Genomic DNA, 19,365 nt, shown 5'->3' on the forward strand with positions numbered 1-19,365 from the left:
ACGCTGATATAGCAGTAGGATGAATTTTAATAGAGGAAAAAGCTAAATTAGCCTTTTGTAAATGAAGCAGGTAGCATACAATATCTTGTATTGATGTTTTAAGTGGGTCTATATTTTTGGGCTGATAGTACTAAAAAACCATTTCCAGTTGTTAGCATAGCATTGTCGAGTTATACGTTTGCGTGCTTGCTTTAGAACTTCCATACATTCTAATGGAAGGTGTAAATATCCAAATTCTATGACTTCAGGAGCTAAATCACTAAGTGGAGAACACTGGGATTGGGATGCCTGATTTGACCTTTGTTCTGTGTTAACAGATCTGGTCGGTTTTGAAGTTTGCGATGTGGTACTACTGAGAGATCTAGGAGTGTTGTGTACCAGTGCTGTCATGCCCACTCGGGTGCTATGAGTATCATGTTGAGAGATGTATGACACAGTTTGTTGACCAGAAATGGAATTAATGGGAGAGGGGGGACAGCGTGAGCAAATATCCCTGACCAGTTGATCCACAGAGCATTGCCCTTGGAAAGAGGGTATGGATGTCTGGATGTGAGGTTTTGGCATTTTGCATTTTCGCTTGTTGCGAAAAAGTCTATGTCTGGTGTTCCCCACAATTGAAAGTACTGTTGAATTACCTAAGAGTGAATTTCCCATTTGTGTATATGTTGCTGCGTACTGCTTAGTAGGTCTGCTAGCTGGTTGTGTATCCCTGGGATGTACTCCACTAACAAGTAAATCTGATTGTGAATTGCCCATTTCCATATTATTTGGGCTAGAAGGGACATTTGAGATGAATGTGTTCCTCCCTGTTTCTTGAGATAATACACACTTGTCATATTGTCTGTTTTCTTAAGACTGTTTTGTGTCTGAGTAGAGCTGGAAAAGCTTTTAGGTCGAGAAACACAGCTAACAATTCTAAATGGTTTATGTGATAAGTTAACTGCGTTGAATTCCATTCCCCTTGTGTGGTTAGGTTGTTGAGATGAGTTCTCCAACCTGTCATTGATGCATCTGTTGTTATTATGGTCTGGGGCACAAGGTCCTGAAATGACCGCCCTTTTATTAAGTTGTTGTAATTCCACCATTGTAGAGATTTGTGAGTTTGGTGGTCTAGCAACACTAGATCCTGTAATTGACCCTGTGCTTGAGACCATTGTTGTGAGAGACACTGTTGCAGTGTTCTCATGTTTAGTCTTGCATGTGGTACTATTGCTATGCATGATGCCATCATTCCCAATAGTTTCAAGATCAATCTGACAGTGTAACTTTGATAGGGCTGTATCTGTGAAATGAGGTTTTGAAAAGCATCTATCCTTTGTGCATTTGGGTAGGCTAAGGCTTTTTGGGTATTGAGAATAGCACCTAGGTAAGGTTGAACCTGTGCTGGTTGTAGATGTGATTTTTAGTAATTGATTGTGAACCCTAATGTGTGTAGGGTATCTATTGAGTATTGAGTGTGTTGCTGGCATTGTATAATGTTGCTTGATTTTATTAGCCAATCGTCTAGATAAGGAAAGACATGTATGTGTTGTCTTCTTAGGTGAGCTGCTACTACAGCTAGGAATTTTGTGAAAACCCTTGGAGCTGTTGTTATGCCGAAGGGAAGTACCTTGAATTGATAGTGTTTCCTACTATTACAAATCTTAGGTATTTGCGATGAGCTGGATGTATGGGAATATGAAAGTAAGCATTTTTGAGATCGTAGGCAGTTACATAATCTTGTTTTTGTAGTAGGGAAATTACGTCCTGTAGAGTTACCATGTGAAAATGTTCTGACAGGATATATAGATTTAGAGGTGTGAGATCCAGAATGGGTCTGAGAGTACCATCCTTTTTTGGAATGAGGAAATATAGTGAATACACCCCTGTTGTGATATTGGAACCGTTTCTATTGCTTCTTTTAGTAATGGAGATTGCACATCTTGCTTTAGCCGAACGTTGTGTTCTGGGGAGAGTCTGTGAGAGCGAGGGGGAATGTTTGGAGGAGTAGAAATGAGTTCTAGGAAGTAACCATTGCGGATAATTGAAAGCACCCACTGATCTGTGGTGATGTTTTGCCAGTAAGAGTGGAATTGTTGCAGTCTTCCTCCCACAGGAGTTGTGTGGGATTGTGGAATGTTGAGGAAGTCATTTTTTGGGGGGAGTGGTGCCACTCTTTAAAGGTTTGAAATTTGCCTCTGGCTCTAAAGTGTTGACCTCTGTAGGAGCCTCTAAATGATCACCTTGGATAATACTGCTGGGTTTGTTTAGGCTGTGAGGTGGAAGCCTCTGTAGTTTGGGGTTTGAAACCTCCCCTAAACTGCTGTTTGCGAAATGGTAAGGTGTGGTGCGTAGGGCTCTCATGGCCTTTGCAGTGTCAGAGTCTTTCCTGAGTTTTTCAATAGTTGTGTCAACCTCAGGTCCAAATAGATGCTCCCTATCAAAGGGCATGTTAAGCACTGCCTCCTGTATTTCCGGTTTAAACCCGGAAGATCTTAACCATGCAAGCCTACGAATTGTTCTGCTAGTGTTGATACTTCTAGCTGAGGTATCGGCTTCCTGGAGAGCAGATCTAATTTGGTTATTGGTGATTGCTTGTCCCCCTTCAACAATTTGTTGTGCTCTTTTGGTAAATATTGCAAGAATTCTTGCATTTCATCCCAGTGTGCCCTATCATACCTTGCTAACAGGGCTTGGGAATTGGCAATACGCCATTGGTTAGCTGCTTGTCTAGCTACCGTTTTACCAGCCAAATCAAACGTTCTGCTTTTCTTGTCAGGGGGAGGAGTATCCCCTGAAGATTGGCAATAGGCCCTATTCCTTGCAGCACTGGCTACAATAGAGTCTGGTGGTACCTGTTGTGTGATATAAACTGCGTCGGTTGGTGCAGGCTTGTATTTTTTATCTATTCTTGGGGTTAAAACTCTAGCTTTGACAGGTTCCTTAAATATGTCATCAGCATGTCCAAGCATACCAGGCAGCATTGGTAAACACTGGTAATGTCAGTGAGTGGAGGACAATGTGTTAAAAAGAAAATCGTCCTCCAAAGGCTCAGCATGCATCTGAACTCCATGGTATGCAGCTGCTCTAAAAATGACCTAAGTGTAAGCCGTACTATCCTCTGGTGGTGAAGGTTTGGACGGATGGAGATCTGTGTCATTTAGTTGTATAGGATCTGGGTCACATAAGTCCAGGGGTCCACTGTATCTCCCTTGTGAATATGTATGAGAATGTGTTCGTGAGGGCCATGGTGGTGGGGTAGTAGGTGGTGGAGGGACAGAAAGCTGTGGCGAATGTGGTTGAGAAAGCTGTAAAGGTGATGGTTTCTCCGTTCTTTTAAATATCTTTGCTGGTGGTGGAGCAGTATCAAGAGTCTCTTGAAACGCCAGCTTTCTCTTGGTTTGTGAAGGAGGTGAAGCAAAAATGTTCCCCGTCTCCTTATGAATATGTATCCTTCTTTGTTTACCATTCATAATCTTGAGGATTGGCTGGATATCAGAGTCCTTAGAATTATATTTAGATGTTTTAACTCCTTTGGAGGATTGTTCAGTAATTGTCTTCGAACTGTGTTTTAATCGGCTCGAAAGTCCTGTCTCCTCTGTAAAGAAAGATTTTTTCAGCTCCAAAATGGTACCTAATTTTTTCGGTTCCCAAGATACAGCCTGTGATTTTGGATCCGAAGCCGGATGTTGAATTTTTGACTTCGAAGAGTGTGGACGTCAGCTCGCCTCAGATGTGGAGCTTTTAATGTGTTTGCTCGACTCCGGCATCGAAACAGGTGTGGCCTGTTGATGTGGTGACTTGGCCTTTTTTGGCACTGAACCAGAAGGTCAGTCGCCAATAATTTTCTTTCGGGTGGAACTATGGCTTTCTGGCAGTGGTGCACCCAAGGCCTTAATATGTCTTTTGGTAGTGGGTGTAGTGGCAGGTGTACTCACATGCTGGGCCGCAGTGATAGGTTGGCTGTCTTCATCCGAGTCTGCTTCGGAGTCGGTGCCCTGAATTGAAACAGCAGCCTGTGCCTCCTCTTCCTCTAAGGTGTCAGTGGACTCTGTATGCTTCGACAACATCTCAAGTCTCCTTGCTCTCCGGTCACGCAGTGTCTTTTTCAATCGAAACGATGACAAGCTTCACAATCTTCCTCTCGATGTTCAGGAGAAAGGCAAAGATTGCATACCACGTGTTGATCAGTGTAAGGGAATTCCGTGTGACATTGAGGACAGAATCGGAATGGAGTCCGACCCATCAGGGTATGGTGTGGTGGGCCTGAACAGGTGGGAACCTTTGGGCACCAAATTGGGCACCTCCTTTTGGGCGCTTGCACCAAATAGGGTGCAAGCGCCTAAAAGGGTGTTTTCTTGTTTCCAACTGTACTATCGACTCGATTACATATGGAAACGCGATCGAAACAATACTGACGGTAGAATAAAATTAATCTAAAGTTTCTGAATGGAGAGTCTTGCAGCGAGAGGAAACAAGTCCGAACCCGACAGCAGAAAGAAAACAATCTAACAAAGGAGTCGAAGACCATGCGAACTATTACCGAGAGGAGGAGTCACTTGATCCTGTGACTCGAAAAAAATACTTCTTTGAAGAAAAACAACTTGTAACACTCTGGGCTCAACACTAGATGGCAGAATATATGCATAGCATGTGTATCTGCAGTTACACATGCCATCGAACATATATATATATGAAAACACTAACCTGCAAAGGTGCACAAATTGGCAAGCTGTGCCAGGCTCACTATAAATATATGCAAAAAAACATAGTGCAAATGTGCACATACTGGCAAGCTGTGCCAGGCTCAGTGTGTATGAAACCGCCACTGTGCAAATGTGTACATACTGGTAAGCTATGCCAGGCTCAGTATACACACAAAACACTGATGTGCAAGTGTGCACATCCCAGCACGCCGGGCCAGGCTCAGTATATATATGATAACAAAAATGTGCAAGTGTGCACATGTTGGTAAGTGCCACTTCCCAACATATGTAGGTAAGCTGTACACTCTTTCAAATTGTATTTTGACTCGTAAAGTATCTAGGGCCATAAGTCTACTCCAGGAGGATCAGCAAAATCTCAGGGAACAGCCAATCTCCTAGGTAGGGAAACCCATGTGGGGATTCTCCCCTGCCAGGGCATGGGACACCCTTGTGTATCTGCCCTGGCTTCTGCCTACCACCTACTCCGCCCTCCGGGGTTGCTCTAGGGATAGCAGAAGGCCTACTCAGGGTTGGCCAGGGTGTGGGAGAAGCCATTCTGAGCGCAGGCCCACCTGCGCCTCCACAGGCCTTCAATATCAGAGCCTTACAGTCAGTGCAAAGAGGGAGTTCCTTTGATTTGTGTGGGGCAAAGAACATGGGAACTCCTGCAAGAGAATAAGATGCAATAATGCTATTTTGTACATTTTGTTGTAAATATTGCTTATAAAATTACCGGCTCAGACAAGGAGTACATTCTGTTAAATTCTGTTGTTCATTAGGAATAGTTGGAATGGCACAGTCAAACTGTCATACTCCTGGTGGAGAAGAAGAAAATACTCTGGGAGTTTTGGGACTCCATCTCAAATGTCACCATAATACTCTGCAACAGAGTCCATAGTTGTGATAATGGTTCTATAATCTTTTTCCTCAGAGAGCTACTCCAACAATGAATGGTAGCCTCCGGCAAAATAACAATTTTCATGACAGAACGACAGATGATAATTAGACAGCACTGGTTTCCCAATAAATATATGGCTTATGCTTCACCTGCCAAAGTAAGTCAAAGATCACTGGCAATACCATCAAGGAAGATAGTCTTGTAGAGACTTCTAACTGATATCTTCATTCAGACAGACACTGGGGACCAGCAACCGTTTGGACCTGTTCCAGAGTTTTCATTTGATTATAGTGAAATCTGGTAAGACCAGGCCTAATCCATTTCCAGATCCAGTCCACAAGCTCCAGACTCCAATAAGGCTGTAGCTGATATTTTTTACTTGCTTGAAAATTCAAATTGGACCAGGATCAGAAATAATAGTGTAAGGTTAAGAATTAGTCCTGACTTCATCCCGAGTTTTCGGTAACTTCTGGAAGATCGAACTGGGAAACTTTTAATCAGATAGTACTGTGCTTTCTTTTGCCTTCTCAGCTTCAGGAAGAGGACCTCTAGCTGTACACACCTCCATGGGATCCTCTGTTGAACTACAATCAGAAGAGCTCACAAGATAAGAATGTGTGGAAAGAAAAACTTGAGGTTCCAATGCAGAATGATTTGGATAAGCACAGTGCATAATAATGTGTTCTTTCTCTCCCCTTCTCAGCTTCAGGAAGGGGACCTCTGGTTGTACAAATCTCTGTGGGATTCTTCTGTGGAACTCAGAACAGAAGAGCTCACAAGATCAGAACTCCCAGAATGAAAATGTTGAGGTTCCAATGCAGAACCAACTCCTTTCATCTTTCCAACTTTCTCTCAGGCAAACAATACTTTATTAGCAAGGCCAATTCAGTTAACTCCGACAGACTCTTAGGACCCGAAGATGTGATCCACACATCTTTTAGCTCTTCTTTAAGCCCTCAACAGACAGGGTTATAAATGTCCTCAAGACACAAGTGGTTTATCCTGGCAGCCAATGAAAGTTCATAACATATGAGAGTACATCCATTTTTTCTTGTGAGATACTGCAAGGGCATCTTCAAACAAAAACGATCTAATCTCTCAAACATCTTGAACAAATTCAGGAACGGTGGGCAGTGTATAGGCTCATCTGTAGTGAATTCCCAAGGCATAACCCAAGGCTTCCACACTTAAGAGGCTCCTCAAATATCCAACCTTTGCTCTGTCCGAGGAAACCTGAAAGGCCTAAGAGCAAAATATACTGTTTGGCTGTCCAAAAGTCTTACAACTTAGTTGAATCCCAGGAGAAGCGAGGAGCACTGGAACTAACAACAGGAATGTCATTTGCCCTACTTGCCAATTCCTGTTTAAGGGCTGCCTTCTCACCCTAGAGGTCCAGAATGTATTTGTTCTGTAACATCAAATTAACATCAATATTTGAATCCATATTAACACCAGCCAGACCTTTTTTTGATGCTTGATGCTGTCGAGTCTTCTTCCACCTGGACTGGTCCGTCCAAGGTACAGGCAAAGTTGTCCAGTAGCCTCTTTTACTTTGCAGGATATGGAATGTGGAGGAGCACTGTGAGGAAAACCACAGTGGATTAGGTATAGCTATATACTACAAAAGGAAGGTAGCAGATGCTGGAGGTAGACAGGAAGATAGATCCGGTCGGACTAAAGAAAAAAGCAAACTGGAAAACACAATTTCCAGTGCAGCATCGGAACTCAAGAACGTGGTAAGGAAACTGTTGAGCTCCAGGCTTCAACTGCATTGCAATACAAGGAGAAGCAATTCTGAAGATTTTTGTATGCAGAAGAAACAGGATGTTGTCACAGGATGTTCCCCCTTCTTGGACTGTAAACACAAGGAAGGTTCCCAAGCTCTCTGGAAGATAAAGGAATGTTTCGGAGCGCTCTGAAAGGAAGGTTGAATGAAGATTCCATAACTTAATAGAATGTGTTAAAGAAAGATTTGGCATACATTATAAATCCCGCTTGGCCATTGAAATGCATATCTTTCTTCAAAGATATAGCCTTCTGTTCTTTTTATCAGATCTCTATTATTTGACTGGCCCTAAAGTGGCTGGCCACAGCACAACGTAGGTAAGGAAGTAATCCCCAAGCAACACAGGAATTCTCCCAGGGAATGTAGCCTCAAGACAGGACTAACTGCGGCTGGCATCTCTATGTTTTATCCAAGTGCACAACATCTGTTTTGAAGAGGTGGTGGAGGACAGTAGACTACAGGGTAAAGAGAATACATGGCTTGAAGAGGGAAGCCAGTGAATCTTAGCAAAAGAAGCAGAAGGTTACAGTCAAAACACAAAGTTGTTTTGATTTCTTGGCTTGATGATTTTCCAGCCTTGGGCTTGGAAGAGGTGTATCCTTATAAGCATGACAGAAAAAAATTGGATAAAAAAACATCTCAAGTCAAATAGAGAATGGGAGGGGTAATGGGAAAGAGTCTCTAGTTGGGTAACCAGGTGATAATTGTGTGAAGACACCTCAATAATTATATTAACGTATGCAAAAAAAAAAAACATGTAAATAGTGAAATAACTCATGCAGTAAAGCCACATGAAACAAAAACAACTTATGAACCTACCTATGAGACATTCGCTTGATGTAAGTTTTGATAACAAAACTATACAAAAGACTTCACTCTTGACCCTTACCTTCACAGGGTGCCTTAGTTCTGATTGCTCTTGCCTGCCCACAAGTGGAGTCAACCTTGGTGAAGAATGCTGGTCAATTTGCCGCAGGGCAGTGCTGAGAGAGGATGCCTCATCAACTTCTCTACCAATCATGGATAGGCAACTAGGATCAGAACTGCTGAATCCACTAACGCTCCCCTCAGAAGACCCTGAGCTGTCAGCTGCAAATGGATACAAAACAGATTAGATTTCTTTCAGGCTCTGAAAGGAAACATACTATGAGAAAGGTAGGCAATTGAAGGATGAATAGGGAAGGGTGGGTGCATATTAGCAGAGTGACACTAAACGCTCTATTCATAAGAAGATCTTTAAGTTTAAGAACCTGAGTCAGATATTGATAATGAAAAGTTTAATCAGCTGTTAATAAAAGAGAAGTACATTGGCTACTTCTGCTTTAGATCCACTGGTATCTCTTCTTTATATTTTGCATTTATTTATTTAATCACTCCTGAAGGAGCAGTCAGGTGCACACTTGTGTTTTTCTGCCATACTTTATATGCTCTATGTTTTCTGAGGGCATGTAAAGGAGACTGTTTTGGATCACGGGTCCAATCCACATGCGTGTACCCCCACAATTCAATAACTCTTGCAATGACATCGTCATAAATATTATGTTCACATGACCAGTGCTTCAACATGGCTCTACAGACCAAATTTCTGGCAGTTAGATTAGTAAACAGACCAGTTTAAGAAGAGCAAGGTCCAGTTATTGGGCATATTAAATTAAAGTTTTGGATGAAGTGAAAGGAATGTTTTAAAAGTTGTTGATTGATGAAATATCTCCATGTACATGTGAGCTACATTCACATAAGCTCTACAAGAATCATCATTCTTAGAAGATGCATCTATGGCCAAATATTTAAACATTGAACCTGTGCAGTTTCATCTCTACAAACAGGAGAGAGGGTTTTATTTTTTACAATTTTTATGTACACAAGTCTCCATGAATTGCAGTGTATGTGCACTTGATTTGTATAATTGTACCAACAAAGGCTGTCAAATGTCCAAACTCCATTTAGAGGAGCAGTATCGCTCTGTATACATACATCACATTTATGCTCTCAATGTCTCTTAGGAGGTAATCTCGACACCTGGCTCTAGGTATAGTAATTGTGTGGCCCAGTAACTAATGTGCAAACAATCTTGTATTCCTATAACTTTGACATCAATGTCTCCATGCATCCTACACATCACAGCACGCACTGATTTATTTTTATAATAAAACATTATGTTGTATTGTTAGCTCTTGAAAGTGCCCATCAGTCTTAATATGCCTGCGAAGATTTATGGGTCTGGTATGCCTAGAAGCCTTTTTATTCAAAGTAGTACATTTGCACATTTACTGCAGCTCGTAGTAAAGCATAGCCCCGCTTTCCATATTGGCAACCAGAAGCGTAATTTTAAGAAATTAATGAAGTCAGCAGTGTTTTCATGTAGTATATCTATGCTTCAACGATGTCTCACATTTTCTTTATGAGAACATCCTTTCACCTGCTCATTAGATACGTTTAGGTCAAAGAAACAAGTTTTTGTCACATGTTTGGATTTCATAGACTTGTATACAGGGAAAATGCATAAAAACTGTTCAATTCTGAATGCATTTTTGCAATGCATGCTCCAAATTGCCATTTTGGGCTAGAGCTCTGGTCATTTGAAAAGACACTTGTCTTTTGATTATTTGCTGTGCTGTTCGCTATTCTTGCATTGAACACTTTCCAACATGTTGAATTTTATTTTAACGCTATGTTATTTAACTAAATTAGTCTATGCACAAAGGTTCTTAAGATCAATGCTTTGCACACAAGACCTGCCAGACATTGATGTTTGCTGTTTGTAAAGAATACAGCGTACTATCAAATTTTAAATTATCAAACCTAAGATGCACTACTTATAAAAGTTGTGATTTTGTACTCACTCAAAAAGACGGGCCCATCTCCTTCATGTGTTGCTTCTCCTTCTTCTGGGCAGACATGAAGACCGTAGAAGCACCTGCTGAGCTCTGAAGACCCATGCGGTAGGAAACCATGTGGACTAAGGGAACCCCGACCAGAGGAAGATGATGATTTGCCTCCAAGGGATGAAGCACTGCTTGCACTGCTCCCGGAGTCATTGCACTTAGCACCTTGATTGAAGAGAGAGTCGTGATATGAGGAAGACTCTTGAGCAGAGAAAATAGATGATTTAACACCTGTGGAGGAGTAAATTGTCAAAAGAACTTTCAGACGGATTGCTAGTGATGAAGCAGAAAATGAAGGTTTTGATTTATTTACGCTTAAACGTAGTGCTGCAATAATCATGTGTGACTTTAACCGAACTAATAAAGATTGTACGGGGACAAAATGTGCCCTCAGAGTAGTTTGCCAACATTTATAAGCGTGCTTTATATAACGTGATGTACTAGAATTGCACTAATCCGACATAATCATAAACGTGTGCTACGATTTGCTTGCTTGAAATGTTTTAGCTTAGCATAACTTTAGCGGAGGCTTTGGCCTAGTTGCCTGGTCTCACGGTTTAGATGCTCGTAATTTTCCAATGTGCTATTAAACGTGTATTTTTGCTTGAAGCTGTACTTTTCCACTGAGATCGTTCACATGCTTATCTTAAAGTTTCGTGCCAGCCTGGCATATTTTCTCTTTACTCCAAGGTCGATCTGCAGGTGCGGACAATGGAGGCTCTGAAAGTGAGCTAATTGGTATAAAATGTTGCAACTTGCGTACCCATCTCCAAGGATAATGTATGCTTAAGTAAAAGCTTGAGAACTGTCGTTTTTGATTGGACAATTTGAAGCTAACCTATGAACCCTCCAATGGAAGACCCTACTGGATTTGAACTGTTGTCTATAAAAACCAGGTGCACGAGAAGAAAGTAGCCATTGCAGCCATTACCAGCTCGATACCCGCCATTTTGCAGACTTCGTAGCTATTATGGCCCACCTTGCTGCGACGCCATTTTGAAAGAGACTTTGATGCTTTCTCTAATCGAGAGAAAGAGACTTTAAATGATTCTGGCCCTAGAGACTTTAACTTTGATTTGATCCCTTTGCATGAAGTAATAGTTTTACCTTGCCGCCGTGAGGCAATTGCCCCGTCCACCCTGCCCCTTTGCCCCGTCCCATGCCGATCGAAATGGTACTCATGCTGATCGAGAAACGGTACCTGTGAGACGAAGACTTCCTTGTATGCTGATCGTAATTGGTAAATATGAAAGGAAATTGTACAATTGCATTGTGTTTCTTTTAAGTAACCAACTGCTGATTTTTTATAAGAGCCCTAGCTAGGAGTTTTACTAAATTAATGTTGCTAAATTGTTTTTGCATGAAGCCCCATATGCCGATGCTAATTTGAGGTTAGACGAGGATTCCTTTTGTTGCACGATGCAATTTGAGACCTTGTTATGCTGACTAAATGTATGCAATTAGTTCATTACAGATTATCGTATTAGTGATTTGCATTGCTATTATCGAGTGCCTTGTTATTCAAATGCTGCATAGATTGCACTTGTTTCGCCGCTATGGACAGCTATTAATGTTCATTTACGTTTATCATTTGGTGTTGAGACACATTTATATTGTGCTAGCTTTGTTAATATAGGGAAATAAATTCACTAACTTTGCAATAAACTGGTGTGGTTATTCCTGACTGAAAGGTCAGGGTTCGCCGAAATGTATTCTGGATTAATTGTTAAGTGTTATGTTGATCAGGGTATTGCTTACGTTCGATATTGATTATTTGATTTTAATGAAATTGATTGATTAAGAGTACGGAGAGTCCCACTTAGTCAAAAGATTCATCGGCCTAAAGAGCGTCCAAATACAGGTAAATTATTAGTACGGACCGCTCTATCAGTAGATGGTAGCAGAGGACGGTTTCGTCTTTTGGGACCCGGTACTCTTAAAGTACATGGTGTTGAATTAACGGTTACGCCCTTTGAGACCCCACTCGAGAAGTTGAATTAGATTTTTCTTGGATAAAACTGATTGACAGAATGATGATGGGCTAGATCCACCGCGACTTTCCCGGGATCTCGGAGCTTGCGAATGGAGAGAACGGAGGTGTGAGATCAGCGTTGGCGGTACTAGTGATGGTATGAGTGAAGTTAGGGTTTTGCGCTTGCACAGCTTATTGCCGCAGGGTGTGTGAAAAGGTTGCGAGTATTTTTCTTCTTAGAGGATAGCGGAGGTGCGACTCCGAGTGTAGAAGTAGAGAAGTCGTCGAACTTCATAGAAATAGCGGAGGTGCGGCTCCGAGTGTGAGAGTAGGGAAGTCGTCGAACTTCATGTGCGTGTGGCGCTTTGTGCATAAAAAGGTCCACGTGGTTGTTGTTGAGACGGGCCCTGCGAGGTCAAGAGACTCCGGAGTATGTTGTTTTATGTTGTGGTCTGGGCGGTTTAATAGGTTGATCGGGCGTGGTCAACGAGTCGGTACGTGTGTAAGGGAGTGAAAGAAACTTCGACTTCGGGCTTTGACAAGATTCTAAGTGCACTAGAATAGATCATTGACAAGTTGAGAGTAGGTCTGCGGGTCAGATTTGCTTGCGAACGTGGGGACCGAGAAAGACGGAATAACTGCCGAGGCTAGTGAAAAGTCCCTAAGGTCCTGAAGCGACTGTGTTACCCTTCCTGTAGTAAACCGACAGATCTGTTTTAGTTTTTGTAGCTCGCGATACATGCAAGAAGTTGTTACGAAAAGAGCTGAGTGAAGGAGGACTAGCCGCGAGGCTTTGTCAGCCGCAGTGTGTGTGAGTGTGACGTCACTAGGAGCCGCGCTGGGATAGGTTGGTTGTAGAGAAGGGTCGCGCACGGATTGGACGCAGTCCGTGGGGCTCGATTGGAAGGGGAAAGGCAAGCGAAGAGTATTCCGGGAATTAAAGTCACCTATTGATTACAAACTTTGTGAAATAAAAGACGAGAAAATGAAATTCTTTAAAGCATTCAGGAGTGCGATGAAGGGGGAATCTTACATTAAAGCGAGCGTAGGAGAGGAGACGCCGCCCGAAGGCACACCAGCTTACATTGTAATGGAGGAAAAGGGGGTAGCTCCGTGCCTTTGGCTAAAGCAATGGCACAAGTTGACAGAGAAACATGGGAGCGTAGCATTCCCGATCCACGGGACATTCAATATAAGGATTCTGGAGAATTTGAGGTTCACGATGTACGACATGAAGGTGCCTCCAAGGCCAGCCCAGTTTGAGGCTCTAGCGATTTGGGAATTAATGGCCAGACAGCAACAGAAAAATAAGTTCGAAACAAGGATAAGGAAGGTAGAAAAGACACTAGCGGACGCTAGGTGGGATAATGCACAGAAGTTGTGGAGGTCAGATATATTGCAGGGGATAAAATTGTTTCCCGCAATTACTAAGGAAGAAGAGGAGACAGGTAAGAAAGCTACCTGTAAGACCAACAGGAGGTGTTCCAAGGATAGAGAGGACGAGGAAAAATTGAGAAGAGAAGAGGAGTTAGAGGATGAGGAGCTAATAATGCAATTACTGAACGACCGTCCACCACCTTATGCAGAGAGTGGACAAGGTCCAAGTAACAGTTCTGCCCTTCCGGCACCGATACAGAACAGTGAAACTCAGGGTTCAGGAGCATCATCGGGGTCTAAGGACCCGAGTTTGCTGTTCACCCCGCAGATACCGCAGGTTAGGAGAATATATCCAGATGTGCCCATGTTGAAACCAGCAGAAAATTATCAGCCGCAGATGTCAGGGTACTACAGCAGTGACAACAGTGCAGGGATGATTATAGATCCAACCGTAAGAGGAGTACAGAATGGTCACAACCCAACATTGGCACAAGCTGAATCAACCCAGTTTTTGATGCCTCAAAAGCAGATGCAGGGGGGAACAGCACGTGCTCAGATGACGGGGAGTCAGATGGGCATGCCGGCAATGATGACCCATGGTGTGGGAATGAACATGCCTCAGAACATGGGGAATGGGCAAAACCCAGATGCAATATCACTACCCATTACTGTAGGTCCACCGGTACCTCTGTACAGTCAGTCTAATTTGGGTATGAGCGGTCAGGGATCAATGCTGCAGAATGGGACCGAAAGAAGGTGCATAGAAAACACTCCAGGGATAACTCCTATAGCGGCTCAGCCAAATGGACCCGGATCCTTGATGGAGTTTAGTCCCGTATGTGCTCAGTCGACACTGGTGAGGTCGAGTCCCCCACTGATAATACCTCTGTCATCGAACACTGAAAAGTTGCCGCAGCCATCAATGGCAGTCGATGTGAACGCTACACTGATGGGGTTGAATGCGCAACAGCTGACACAGTGGTTCAACAGTTTGAATTCCACACAAAGCTCGGACAGTGGGAAGGGAGAAGATTATGTGAATAGGCTGAGGTTGAACATGGAAGCACAAGAATTGGTGGAAGGGACCATGGGTGTGAATAGGCTAGAGTCCTACTCGGAAGAAGAGCTGAGGTATCTATGTCCCAGGATTACGAAAGAAGTGAACAAGGTACATAAAAGCTTGCAAGAAATAGCTGACAAAAACGGGGTTGACATAGACAAGACAAAACACTTGAGCAGGAGCTATAGATTGGATTTTGGGACCACAGATTTTGAACACATGAGGTCAGCAGGCATGAAGGCGCACCTTAGAGAATTGTTGCAGAGTGCACAAGTGTGGAGATGTTTAGACAAGTGGGAAAGCAGATGGGTAAAGAGAAAGGAAAAGAGGAGGGACAGTGCTACAGAGCACAATGCGAAAAGACCACAGAGTAGCGAGGCAGTAACAATGTTACCAATGAGGGAGACAGCAGGGGGAAAATTAATACATGTACCATGGCACAGAAGTGACATTCAGTCTTTTACGGATGATTTTCCCAAACTGAGAGAGAAACCGATTGAATGGTATCAACAGACTGACAGGTTTGTGAAGCTTGCAAAATGTCTTTGGGAAGACCTGAATACTCTCTTTGAGATTGTGGTTCCGGCAGATTTGTGGGAGGATTGCAAAAGAGCTGTAGGTTGGCCGACGAGTGAACCAGAGAGAGACAGGGAGACGGGTGCACCATCGCCTATGGTGATGAGCCTGTACTATAAAGTGATTGAGCATTTGAAGACGAAGGTTGCCGCGAAAAATGTGGATTGGCAGAAGATCGATCGAACTGCCCAAGAGGCTAAAGAGTCGATTCATAGTTACTATGAGAGGTTGTTGAAGGCGTTCAAGAACTACAGCGGCACGGAAACAATAGAGGCAAAGGACATGCTTCATTTTGTGTTCAGATTTGTGGAAGGGCTGAGACCAGAGATAAGTCAGATGATAAAGTCGCATTTGATTTGCTGGCAGTCGAAACCGATTGATGAGGTGTTGGATTATGCGAAATACTGTAGCGACGATATTGAAGTGAAACAGAAAAGGTTAAAAGAGAAGGTGATGATGATGCAACTTAAAGCAGCTCAGACAGGTCTGCAAGGTTTGCAAGGGATGCAAGGGTTCCAACAGCAGGTACCGCAACCGCAGCCGCAGTTGCAGGGAAACATGGCGTTTCAGCCACAGGCCAGAGGCAGAGGAGGTTTTGTGAATAATGGTCCGGATTTGAACACTGTTGTGACTGGTGTGCAGGCAATGAAGAAGGTGATGCCGTGTCACGTGTGCGGAATTGTCGGTCATTGGAAACGCGAGTGCCCGATGGTGGTGCAGGAAGGTGCAGGTGCAGGTGCAGGTGTTGGTCAGCAAAACAATGATGTCAATGCATTTCAGACAATGAGGGGACCGAAAATGAGAGGTCCAAGCCCAAATTTTCAGACCGTAAATCAGTTGCAGGGGTTACAACCTATGCAGCCGCAGCAGATGCAGATGCCTCGTATGCAGATGACGCAAATGCAGCCGATGCAACAGCAGTTACCCATGGTACCTAATCAGCAAATGCAAATACCTTTGGCACCAATGAGTCAGCAGCAAGTGATGGTTCCTCCACAGGTCTCGGGTCAGGTAATGAGTACAAATGGCACCGTACAACAGTTCCCATTACACAGTGAGAGTGGAATAAACAATGTATGGGAGAGTGAAAGCTCAGAAGAAGAAGGAGATTGTGTGCTTGCAGCATCCTTGGAAGTTGATCAAAAGGGTCCGTACGTAGAGGGAAGAGTAATGGGTCATCGTGTTTCATTCTTGGTTGACACAGGAGCCACACGTTCAACTGTTAAGAGCAGTGAAGTACCAAATTTGCCACTCTCAGGGAGGACAGTTCAAGTGGTGGGAGTAGCAAACAGGCACCTGACGAACCCAATAACAGATCCGGTACCAGTCAGCATCTGTAACTATCAAGGGGTGCATCAGTTTGTGGTATGTGACTCAAGCCCGATAGCACTGTTAGGGAGAGACCTATTGTGCAAATTGGGTTGTTCGATCATGTGTTCGAACGAAGGAATAACAATTCAGACGAGCAGTGATGGGGAAGAAGAGGACAGTGTAGAGGGGGATGAGATGGAAACTGTCGATGAAGAGTATCCTCTGATTTGTCTTTTCCCGATGATAACTGAAGAAGATATTCCAGCCGAATTACGGGAAACAGTCGGAAAGGAAGTGTGGGATATGACAGGGAAAGAGGTGGGATTGATGAAAGGAGTGGAACCAGTGAAAGTGACTGTAAAGCCCAATGCAATCTTTCCCCAGACCCCACAATACCACATGGCACAAGACACCCTCATGAAAGTTGCTCAACTTATTGACGAATTTGTAAAGCAGGGAGTACTGAAAGAAGTGTTAAGCAGTCCATGTAATTCACCAATAATGGGACTAATAAAGCCAAGTGGGAAGGTCCGACTTGTGCAGGACTTGAGGAAAATAAATGACATCATAGTCAAGTGTTGCCCTGTCGTACCAAATCCAGCTGTGATAATGTTTCAAGTCCCTTGCGATGCCGAATGGTTCTCAGTCATCGACTTGTCACAAGCATTCTTTTCTGTGCCTCTTCATGAGGACAGCCAATTCCTCTTTTGTTTCAAATTCCTAGACAGAGTATACAGTTGGTGTCGAATTCCTCAAGGGTTTTCTGAGTCACCGTCAATCTTCAATCAGATCCTAAAGAAAGATTTGGAAGCATTAGAATTGCCATTCGAGTCAACTCTAGTACAGTACATTGATGACTTACTGGTTGCATCGAAGACAGAAAGTGGCTGCACAGCCGATACCATTGCTCTGTTGAACCATTTGGGAAGGAATGGACATAAGGTGTCTCCTTCCAAATTGCAGTTCTGTCAGAAGAAAGTGAAATACTTGGGTCACCAGATAGAGAAAGGGTCAAGGAAAATAATGAAGGAAAGAATAACAAGTGTACTTCAAATGAGTCCACCAAAGACAAGGAGGGAGGTGAGGAAGTTTTTGGGAATGGTGGGCTACTGTCGCCAGTGGATTCCCAACTTCTCGACCCTAGCAAAGCCTTTACTGAAACTGACCCAGAAGGATGCCTTGGATCAAATTGAACTGAAAGGAGATGAGATGGATGCTTTTGTTGAATTGAAAGAGTGCATGTGCAGGGCTCCAGCTTTAGGTATGCCTGATTACACAAAGCCTTTCACATTGTTTTGTCATGAACGTGATGCATGTTCTTTGTCTGTCTTGACTCAAGCCCATGGTGGCGTAAACAGACCAGTAGCGTATTTTTCAGCTACTTTGGATCCGGTCGCAGCAGCACTCCCAGGGTGTTTGCGCGCCGTAGCAGCAGTTGGTATCAGTCTCACTCAGAGTGAAGGAATATTGATGGGACACCCAGTAACAGTCATGGTCCCTCACTCAGTTGAGATACTTTTGACCCGCTCCCGAACGCAACACATGACCGGAGCAAGACTCACAAGGTATGAAACGATAATTCTGGGCTCACCGAATGTGCAGCTGAAAAGGTGCACTACGTTGAATCCAGCAACCTTGCTCCCTGGTGAAAATGCTGAAATTGAGAACGCTGAAGACGTCGAGCATGACTGCCTTCAGGTGACTGAATTTTGCACAAAACCTCGACCTGACATTAAGGATACTAAGCTTGATGAAAATGACCAAATTGTTTTCGTTGATGGTTCATGTCTAAGAGATGGGATGGGAATTTTGAAAGCAGGATATGCTGTATGTACTGTAACAGGTGTCCTGGAAGCAGGCTGGCTTCAAGGAGTCCATTCTGCACAAGTAGCAGAACTTGTAGCCCTTACAAGAGCATGTCAACTGTCTGCATTGATGAAAGTCACCATTTACACTGATAGTCAGTACGGGTTTGGGATTGTGCATGACTTTGGACAACTATGGTCACAGAGAGGTTTCCTGACTTCTTCAGGATCCCCAGTGAAAAACGGGGAGAGAATAAGGGAATTGTTACACGCCATTCAAATGCCAGCAGAAGTTGCAGTGGTAAAGTGCAGTGCTCATACAAAAGGACAGGACTATGTTTCTCTGGGAAATGCATATGCGGATCAAGTTGCAAGATTTTGTGCCTTGAACTGTATATTACTCAGGGATTAATGGAATTCGATAAGTGAACCAGAACTCGAACCAGCTGAAGCATTTGCCTTGAAGGTCGTAGATACAATAGATGAATTAAAAGCATTACAGAATAACGTCAGGGAGGATGAAAAAGACTCCTGGATTAAATCACAATGTATAAAGAGACCAGACGAGTTATGGGTTTCAAATGAGGGAAAATTTGTTTTGCCAAACAGTCTCTTATCACAACTTGCGCGGTTCTATCATGGGCAGGCTCACCTAGGGAGAGATGCCATGATAAGATTGTTCAAAACTGATTGGTTTAACCCCAGATTTCGTCAAGCTGCAGAAGCAGTTTGCCATCGATGTGTCACTTGCCAGCAGATGAACCCAGGAAAGGGAACAGTTGTGAACGCCAGCCACATTGGCAGGGCCAGTGGCCCATTTAGTCGAATGCAAATGGACTTCATTGAGATGCCTGTGCATGGAGGTTTGAAGTATGTGTTGGTGATTGTGTGCATTTTTAGTCACTGGATTGAGGCATACCCCACACGTAGAAATGACAGCCTTACAGTTGCAAAGCTATTGTTGAGGGAGTTAATACCACGTTTCGGATTCCCGATCTCTTTAGAATCAG

General features: G+C 43.4%; 1 protein-coding gene across 3 annotated transcripts in view; it reads right to left on the reverse strand.

The window, feature by feature from the left end:
- The window catches only part of KIAA1755 (KIAA1755 ortholog), a 517,033-nt gene that overhangs the window by 27,304 nt on the left and 470,364 nt on the right, over positions 1–19,365 (reverse strand). For all 3 annotated transcript variants that reach the window (XM_069243743.1, XM_069243744.1, XM_069243742.1), the window contains exons 21-22: positions 10,213–10,485; positions 8,259–8,458 (exon numbers count right to left, since the gene is read on the reverse strand). In XM_069243743.1, the coding sequence (XP_069099844.1) occupies positions 8,259–8,458; positions 10,213–10,485 (473 nt within the window). The remainder of the gene's footprint in view (positions 1–8,258; positions 8,459–10,212; positions 10,486–19,365) is intronic.

This window comes from Pleurodeles waltl, chromosome 7 (assembly GCF_031143425.1).
Source record: "Pleurodeles waltl isolate 20211129_DDA chromosome 7, aPleWal1.hap1.20221129, whole genome shotgun sequence".
Lineage (NCBI taxonomy): Eukaryota > Metazoa > Chordata > Amphibia > Caudata > Salamandridae > Pleurodeles > Pleurodeles waltl.